This window comes from Excalfactoria chinensis, chromosome 3, assembly GCF_039878825.1.
Source record: "Excalfactoria chinensis isolate bCotChi1 chromosome 3, bCotChi1.hap2, whole genome shotgun sequence".
In the NCBI taxonomy this organism is placed as follows: Eukaryota; Metazoa; Chordata; class Aves; order Galliformes; family Phasianidae; genus Excalfactoria; species Excalfactoria chinensis.
The window spans coordinates 67,664,367-67,673,779 of record NC_092827.1 but is presented as its reverse complement, the minus strand read 5'-3'; the positions used below and the strand labels follow the sequence as shown (position 1 = coordinate 67,673,779).

General features: G+C 51.8%; 1 protein-coding gene across 1 annotated transcript; it reads left to right on the top strand.

The window, feature by feature from the left end:
* Positions 1-728: 728 nt before the first annotated feature.
* On the top strand, positions 729-7,211 carry RHOU (ras homolog family member U). The gene is made up of 3 exons (XM_072332914.1): positions 729-1,078; positions 1,604-1,662; positions 4,170-7,211. The coding sequence occupies exons 1-3, from the start codon at positions 751-753 to the stop codon at positions 4,623-4,625; spliced, it is 843 nt and encodes a 280-aa protein (XP_072189015.1). The 5' UTR covers positions 729-750; the 3' UTR covers positions 4,626-7,211.
* The last annotated feature ends 2,202 nt before the right edge of the window (positions 7,212-9,413 follow it).

The window sequence follows — 9,413 nt, the reverse complement described above, 5'->3', positions numbered from 1 at the left end:
CTTGCCACGCACGTAGGGTGCTTTCCTTCCCAGCAAGGCCGAGCCGCGCTGGCTCTACCCGACACGAGTTCCTCCGTGCTGTGAAGACGCTGCTAAAGCAGTACGGCTCTGGGAGGCACGCGGGCTACAATTGAACTGAATTACAACAGAGCGCCTTTGATCTAACCCAGGCACTTCGGCAGCAGCAGCACTATAACGCACGGTACTCGCTGCCCCGGCTGCGCCGACAGCGGAGCGCGGGCGGCCCCGACGGTGCAGGCGGCGCACCCCCTCCGCTCCAGCCAATGGCGACGCCCGAAGGGGCGGGCGGGCCAATCGGGAGCGCGGCCGCGGGGCGGCTCCACCCCCCTGCCCGGCAGCCGCAGCCGTCGGGCGGGCGGAGCGGGCGCCACGGCGCCGCCTGCCGGGCCGGGTCGGGGCGCTCGGCGCGGCTCCTCCCCACTCGGCGCTCTGTCACGCGGCGGCGCGGGGCCGGCGGTCCGGACTTCGTAGCGCGGGGCGAGGCGAGCGCGGCGCGCCCGGCCGGGTTCTCGTCGCCGGCGGCGCTTTAGGAGCCGCTCGCCCTCCCGCCCCCGGGAAGCGCCCGCTCCACCGGTGCTGGCTTCGCGGCGGCCGCGCCGCTCCTGCCGCCCCGCGGGTGCTCCGCACCGCTCTCCCGTCGCCGCCGTCTCCGCGCCCCGCCGCTCCCCGGCCGGCGGCCCCGCGCCGCGCGCCGCCTCCCGGCCGGCGGTACCGCGCGGCGCCGTTCGGATGCCGCCGCAGCAGGAGGGCGAGGCGGGCTACATCAGCAAGCCGGTGCCGGGCGGCTGCGAGGTGCCGCCGGTGCCCCCGCGCAGGGTGCGCAGCGGGCGGGCGGCGGCGGCGCTGGGGGCGGCGCTGGGCGGCCGCTGCCGGGCGGCGGGGAGCGGAGCCGGGGCCTCGGCGGGGAGCGGGGCGGGGGCCGGAGCCGAGCCGCGGCGCAGCATCAAGTGCGTGCTGGTGGGGGACGGCGCCGTGGGGAAGACGAGTCTGGTGGTGAGCTACACCACCAACGGGTACCCCACCGAGTACATCCCCACCGCCTTCGACAACTTCTCCGGTGAGTGGAACCGGGGGGCGGCGGCGGCGTGGTGGTGGTGGGGGGTTCGTTCCCGGGGTGCCCGCGGCCGGCGCGCTCGAGCGGAGCGGCTTGCGTGGGGAGCTCACGGGGCTGAAGTTTCGTCCCCCCCGAGGGACGCCGGGCACGTGTGGTTCTCCCCGGCCAGAGGCGGCTGCGGAGGGTGAGGCTCCGCTCCGCGTGCATTCGGCCCGGCGGGGGCTCGCTGTGCTTGAGAACGCGTAAGAGGATCGTGGAGTGAGGCCCCTACAGCGGGGGGAGGCGCAGCGCGGAGCTCAGTGCCGCGCCGCTCGAGGGGAATTGAAGCGGAGAGGCCACAGGGCTTCTGCGTGCCTGGTAGCTGGTGCTAGAGCCGGCTCCAGCCCTGCGAGCTGTTATCTCCAGCCTAAGCGAAAGGAAAGGCTGTGAAGACAGAGACTGTATCTCTGCTTTCCTTTTTTTTTCCTAAAGGGAAATGTGCAAGTTGAACTCAACACGCTTTTCTCTCCCCCTCCTGTCTCCCCCTAGCCGTGGTGTCTGTGGACGGCAAGCCGGTGCGACTGCAGCTCTGCGACACAGCCGGGCAGGTCAGTGAAGCCACCAAACCCAGTGACAGCAGGAGGGAGGGGGGGAGGTCCCTGGGGAAGAGGTCAGGCGAAGTGGCCCCAGTGGTGACCCCGGAGTCTGGAGGGCCACCTGGTATTCCCTGAGAACACTTATCACCGGCTTCATTTTCTTAGTTAAATAAGCACAGAAATGAGAATTGCTTTGTTTGGGACACAGATGCTTACACGTTCATAGCTGGAGGTACGGAGAGCTGGAAACTGTGCTGTTAAAGGGACTTGAGGGAGGAAAAAAAAAGTACCATTTGGTGGCATCCGTGGAGACTTTACGCTTTCAATTCCCATCCACTATGAAGTGCTGAGCTGACCAGCTCCTCGTTTGCCTGACTAGAGCACCCAGCTCTTGTGTTTTCTGCATGTTCTTGGCCTGTGTGTGCCATAAATGCACGCGGTACTGTTTGAGCCCCACGTAGCTTGAAGTTTTTTGCTACTTAACTTGTTTCTGAAGGGGATGGGAGCTGGATTCGTGAACTGCTTTGTAGATCCAGGTCTATGGCTTCCCCAAAGCCACACGGATGAATCTCAGCGGCCTTAGCACACAAACCTAGTTAGGTGCTCTGCAAGCAGGTGCCCTACTTAAGGAAGGACTTTAGAGGGCTGCACGGTCCTGGTAGCAGCGCAGGGCTTCCATCTGCCCTACAAACCCAACCTGAAAGCCTGCAAGCAGGTTATTACCTGCCTCCTGCATCAGGTGTCCCCTGGTGTGGTGCCAGGGTGGAACCCTGTGTGTGCTCATAGGCAAGAGTGTGCAGGTGGCGCCGCCTGTGCTGTGACAGCCTGTGGATGTTGTGCCCACGCCAGGTGGTGCCAGCTAGTCTGCTTACCTTCACTGCTACAGAGTGGTTCTGGTGTTTGGCTGTCCAAGTGCCCTGGAACAGGGGGAGTTGTCTACAGCATTACAGCATTAGTCATCCCGAATAAAATACACCTGGCTGGGTGAGATTGCTGCTGGAATCTGCAGCTGAAAGAGCACTCCAATCAGAGTGAAATTCCAGCTATTTCAATGTCGGCAGCCTGAAGAGGTACAGAGCCCTGCAGTCTGTGTACCTGCCATTGAAGCCACAGGAGTGCACTTGGAACAGAAAGGGTGCCGTTCCTTCTGGGCAGGAACCCTCAAGATCTGGGTTTGGCTTTCAAGCCCATTGAATCGAGGGCTGCTGAGGTTTCTCACGTTGCAGGAAGAGGCAGTTAGGTGGTGAGATGCCTCGCTGCAAATGGCCCTGTCCTTCAGCGCTGCAGCTCAGTGAGCACGGGGCTCCTCCAGTCAAATGGTGAGAACCCGCACTCCTGTGAGCCTTAATCTGGGAATCAGCAGAGCTAATGAAGCTTGCTTGCTTGACTCTTGTTTTATAAATTGCTGTCTCTCGCGGAGTTGCTGCTGGAAGAAATTCATTCAAGTGGAACGAGATTTCTGAGGCTTCCAGTGAGCTTCTTTAAGCTGCAGAGCCTGGGCCCTCGCAGGCTTTTTTAAAGCAGAATTTCCCATCTTGAAAATGAACACACGACTTGCAATTCAGCAGCTAAATGCTGGTGTTGGGGAGACGTCTTCAGCTGCGTTCGTTCTCTGGGCTTTAAATTCAGAGCTTTTGAGAACATGTCCATTTTAATTAACATGTCACTTGGTAGAGGCAAATCCTACCTGCTCAGGCTGCTGGTGTTACCCTGCTTTCATCCTGCTGTCAGCATAAAGGGCTGTGTGCAGTTAGTTAACCCTCTGCTTCTTGCTTCATTCTTTGCTCCTTTATTACCTTCAGGTGCTCGGCTTTCTTGCTGCTACCTCCTGAAGCAGCAGAAGGGCCTTGCTTTGTTGGGAGTTTCCTCTAACAAAAAGAGGAAAGGGGAGAGGAGGGGGGGGGGAAAAAAAAGATAGCACCGGGAGGCCTCTCTGCAGTTTGTTTGATGTGGCATGGGTGGGAGGGAAAGGTAAAGCTCTTATTCCATGCCATTGGCATGTTAAGCCCGTGCATTGTGATTCGCTGTTGCTGCCATTGGATTTAAATCCCCGGGCACAAAGGCAGGGAAATTATTGCCTCTCCTGTAGGATGTTGTTAAGTAGCACTGGTTTCAAAATGTTTCCGGCCGGGGTGTGCTTGCTGCCACTTGTCTGCTGTGCTCTCATCTGGGTCTGCAGGCAGGACAGTACCTTGGAGGTCTGTGTACCTTTTCCCTCCCATATCTCTCTTTTTAGCTTCATTGCTCTCTATGGCTCTGCTGGTCCTTTTCTGGTCTGAAATAGGGCAGAGAGCTGATGTGGAAGTAGCAAAGGAAATATGCAAACACTCGAAGCTGCAGCATTAGGAAAGCTCATCCAGATGGGAGCTTGTGGCTAGGCAGGGCTGGGCCTTGGGTTTGCATTTGAGTCCACGTTCTGGTACTGTGGTCTCCCCAGAGGGCAGGGGTTGAAGCTGGGGGTGTTTTGCAGCTTACACAGGGCTGTTTGTCATGTGCTAACACATCGTCTTTCTGTACAGGATGAGTTTGACAAGCTGAGGCCGCTGTGCTACACCAACACAGACATCTTCCTGCTGTGCTTCAGCGTTGTCAGCCCTTCATCCTTCCAGAACGTCAGTGAGAAGTGGGTCCCTGAGATCCGATGCCACTGCCCCAAGGCACCCATCATCCTGGTGGGGACACAGTCGGACCTCCGGGAGGACGTCAAGGTGCTCATCGAGCTGGACAAGTGCAAGGAGAAGCCAGTCCCGGAGGAGGCCGCAAAGCTCTGTGCTGAGGAAATAAAAGCTGCATCCTACATCGAGTGCTCGGCTTTGACTCAGAAAAACCTCAAGGAGGTCTTTGATGCGGCCATTGTGGCTGGAATTCAGTACTCAGATACCCAACAGCAACCAAAGAAATCCAAGTGTAGGACTCCAGACAAGATGAAAAACCTCTCCAAATCCTGGTGGAAAAAATACTGCTGTTTTGTATAGAAGTTGCAAGTACCCGAGTGCTGCTCTGAGGAAATCAAATAGAGGCTATATTAGCTGAAATCTCATTCTGTGTTGTCCCAGGTGTATAGCTTAGATCTGTATGTATGTGTATATGTTGCTACTTGGTATCTCCGTTGCCCTCACGAGGGTGGCAGAAGGATTTGTAGTTAAGTCATGGCTATAAATCAGATCTGACGTCGAGTTTCGTGACTAAAATCTTTCATTGCGGAAGAAGTGCACCATGTGTCTGTGAAGCTACAAGGATTTGTCCAAAGGATTCGACTTCTTGTCTTACCCTGTGTACCTGATGGGGGAGGAACAGACAGGAGCCTTTTGCTGCAAGGGCTGCGCAGGAGGACTGTGGAAATGTAGAGCTGTGTACACGGACGGTTAAAGGGAAAATAACACTGTGCCTCCTATCGGACCTTTCTAGCTTTAAAGAAACCCACTCCTGCTCTCTTCTCCATGTCTTCCCAAACCAACAGTCTTAGGGATCGCTTTAAAATGGGTACGCGAGAGGTGTAATCTATACGCAAATGCTATGGTTGGAAAGGTCACATATATACCTTCAGCATGCTGTGAGGGAACCTGATATGTTACAACACTGACATCTCATTTGTCACCTCCCGACTCGAGGGTCATTTCTGTCCTCTTCCCCTCCTGCCCAGGGTGTCACGAGGAAGCCCGAGGAGTGTTACTGAACTCACCGCTTGGGGTGGCAGTGGGTTTCTCTCTCTCTGTGTGGACGTGACGACAGTTGGTCTATTTCAGCAGAAAGGAATGTAAATGCTGTGGGGTTGGTTGGGTGTTTTGTTTTTTTTTAACCTTTTTTTTTTTTTAATTATTATTATTATTACTATTATTTTTTTTTACAAGATGTAACAAATATCCGTGCAGCACCGCGCATAATGTATCTGGTTGGGTTTTTTTAGTCTACAGGCAAGAGTTTCAGAATGCCCCTCCTTACCTTTCAGGCTGCTAAACAAACAACAAAGCAGGCAGATCAAGGTGATAACAGATCGGACTCCAGCAACTGAGGCTGCTGTGTCCTCTTTATTACGCTGTTTTCAACCAGGTTAATGTTTCCCTCCTAAAAGCAACAGTTGCTTATGGTCGAATCTTGTCCAAACTCATGCTGGGGAAATGGGCTGAGGCCCTTCTGAAAATGCAGCTGACAAACGTTTCCCCAGATCAGTCCAACGGGTTAAATGTGCCTAAAATGTAGCTGAGTGATCAAGGTAATGCCGAGCTGTGTGTAACCCACCCTTTGACTAAATCCTATTCCTACTGGGCTAAGCCTCATTTCAGTCTCTGTGGGTTTGAGAGACTGGAAGAGTAACATGACTCTGCAAGAACGGTATTTTAACTTTTTCTGCAGAGGGCATTTAGTCTGTGCTGTCTGTCTGTCTTTTTATGGCCCCGACTACTTTTTTTTTCCTCTTTCCCAGGTATTTCAAGATCAGTTCTATTCTTTTTTCCCTTTTTAACTTTTTTTTCCCTGTTTTCCCTTTGGCCGTAGCCTTAAAGTGACCTTTTTTCATAGTCTTAAACTAAACTGCGATTGCAGAAAGCCACAACCCTTTTTCATCATAAATGAATCAATGGCTGATATAGAGAGGAACTGTGGAAGCCATTTGAACTGATAAAGCTGACCGCAGTTTACCTCCTGGCCCATTAAAGAAAATGACACTACATAAATGGATTCTAGGTTGTATTGGCACCAAATCCACAGGCAATATTTTTTTCCTCTGCTACAGCAAAATGAGTACGAAGCGGGACTTGAAAATGGAATGGAAATCTTTACATAGGGCCTGATTCAATAAGAATGTGTTGGCTTCTGCACTGGAACAGCCTGGAAAAGCAGTTTCCATAGCACAGAAGCTGGATGCATTGACTCTGGTTGCATCTGGTTCATAATAGTTTAATGTTTACTGGTCATGAAGTTAACATCTGAGCCTTTATATTTCTTATTCTAATGCATTGACAGGATTTCAGATCTGCAGTCGTAATGTCATCTTTGGAGCAAATCTTAAAGCCAGGTTTCTCCTGGGTGCTTTGCTTCCCTGTATAATGGTCTCAGCTGATCAAAAATATGGAGTTTGGATGGAGACAGGTTAGGTTCTGAGCAACTCCCACTTGCAAAAATAACACTATTCCTTCTACAAGGTTATAACTGCTTTGTATCACGCCATACTGGAAGCAGTAGGTTCTATTTTATAAGCAGCCTGTTTCATAGTCGGGAGTAGCATTACTTTTAAATGTAGCCAGCTGTGACTGTTTCTGAAGATGTGATGTATATATGGCTTGTTACAGCCTTTTACTAGGTGTATGTAAACTGAGGTCTAATAACTATGAATACTGCTCTGCAAGGGGCTGCACAGGGTCTAGGTTTTAGAATTATTCCTGTTAAAATCGCCAGTATTTTATGATCACAAGTGGGGGGGAAGATGTCTCTATGTAGTCTAATCTGATGTGCCTTATGAAAAAAAAGAACAAACCTCTTCTAAATGTCAGCTATATTCTGAAAGAAATATTTCATGTGAGAATGATATAAATGAGGTATTTGGAAATAAATGCTGATCCGTGTGTGTGTCTGCCTATGCTGCCCATGGTGAGGGGGGGGTGTGTGCATGTGGGCTCCTTGCATGTGCACTGCAAAAGTGAGGTGTGCAGCAGGGATGGCACGGCCACACTGGGAACAATCAGACCAGCATGACCTTCCCTGCTCCTATTGCACTGGGGATGCCAGAGAGGGTGTTTTGGAAGAGCAGACCCAGTTCCTTCCTCTTGAAGCCTTTTCCGTCCCATCCTGTATCCCACCTTGTCCCACTGGGTGCCCACAGCCAAGTCTCCATGCATAAGAGCTGTGGTGTGTTTCTCCCTGCTGCGCAGCCTGGTGATTTCCTATTCTTAGGTCCAGAAAAGGCTGAGCCAGCTCAAGTCATCCTCGATACCTGAGTGATGTTGTGCATACACTGCTGTGATCAGAAGGCTTCGCTGCCCGATGTGAGCTATGGGATGAGATGGCAATTGTGGCTGATGGTGTTGAAGTGTGCCTTCTGTACAAGAAGTTTTCCAGAAACACTGAAATTGCTGCCACTTCATAGTGGACGGTAGTTCCCAAGGGCAGTTTTTTGGTTCTTTTTTTCATATCAAATCAAATACTCTTCCCCCTCCCAAAAAAAGATCTATCCTTGCATGGAAATATGCTTCACTTTTACCATTATTTTCCTATGTATTTTGTGGATTGGACACCTCTAGGGTATGACTGAGTGTCAAGTTAAGCTGGGACATGACAAATGGTCATTCAGACCCATCTGGGAGACGGGATCAATGAGGAAACCTGGCTGCCCTCTTTGCCTTTTTATTTCCTTTCTAGACATCAGTTGCTGGCTGCAGAGAGGCAGAGGCTGCTGCAGGAGGTGGCCTGGTGTGGCCATGTGAGGCTGACCCAATATTGTCATCTGCATTACACTTAAGCATGGAACATCACTTCAGCATGCGAGTGCCCACGCAACGGAGCACCACGTGCTCACATGTTTGTGCAGAAGAGGCCTCTGCCAGCTCCTCCTGCCTTCAGTGCTGCCCTGTCATGCAGCAGGATGGGAAGAGGAAGAAAATAGCTGTTCAGGAATGAGTAAGACATCATAAGACTGGGAAGAGCTGATGAAGAGGCAATGTGGAGTGATGGAAACTACTTTGACCTGCATTAGGCACAAGTAGATTAAAAGCCCAATTAGACAAATGTGTGAGGAAATGAACAGCCCCAGTGAAGTAGGTACAAAAATAGAATCTTTTCTTTAGGAAGTCCCAATGCTGTGGATTGCTGGGAGGAAATACTGCTGCACAGTGTGGGGAAAAATCACTCTGTATTTACTCCGTTCCTAGATTCTTTCCCCAAGCGTCTGTGCAGGTTTGAGCCAGGATATGGGATGATGTGGATTTTTGGCATCCTCCAGCCCTGCTGTCCTAACGTAGTTAAAGTTCTTGCATTTGCTCTTGCAGGATGTTTTTCAAGCCAACAGCAGGGCCCCAAGACCCAACAGGACCTCCTGAAGATTAAGCTTCTGACACTGCTTTCAGAGAGTGGGAAGATGTAATATGATTAGGGATGTTCATTACTCATTTAGCACAGTTCTCTGTGGTATAAACTAAGGAGCAAACAGTTGTGTAATGCAACAAATTTTGCCATCTGAGGCAACATTCTTCAATGTTACTGATTTATTTCCTGACTCTATTTTAGCAGGAAGAATAAATCAGTGGTGTATATGAAAATAATAGGTGTAAAGCTTGGCAAGTATGCTTTTTAAATCAGCAAGGGGACTGTTTGTAGGGAGGAAGTGTGAGGGGCAGCTCTGCTGATCTGCAGGGATGACTCCTGCCCCCAGAGTCTTGCTGGCTCCTCAGCTTGGAGCAGAGGGGTCCAGAGCAGGCATCCATTGGATACCAGCAGTGGGGGCAAGAGCATTACCAGGCATTTGTGGCTCCTCAGCATGTTTAGGTCTGGTTCCAGGCTTACTATCTCGGGACCAAAGAAGTGTCATTTCAGAGGACAAGCATCATCTGTTGATTAATGCAATCCCTGCCTTGCTGTAGCTTAGAGTGATAGAGTCATTAAGGTTGGAAAAGAGCACTAAGATCATCTAGTCCAACCATCAGCCCACCCCCCCATGCCCACTAACAATATCCCTCATTGCCACACTTTTCTTCAACACCTCCAGGGACTGTGACTTCACCACCTCCCTGGGCAGCCTGCAGTCCTTTGGTGGAGGAAGAGGATTTCTCTGA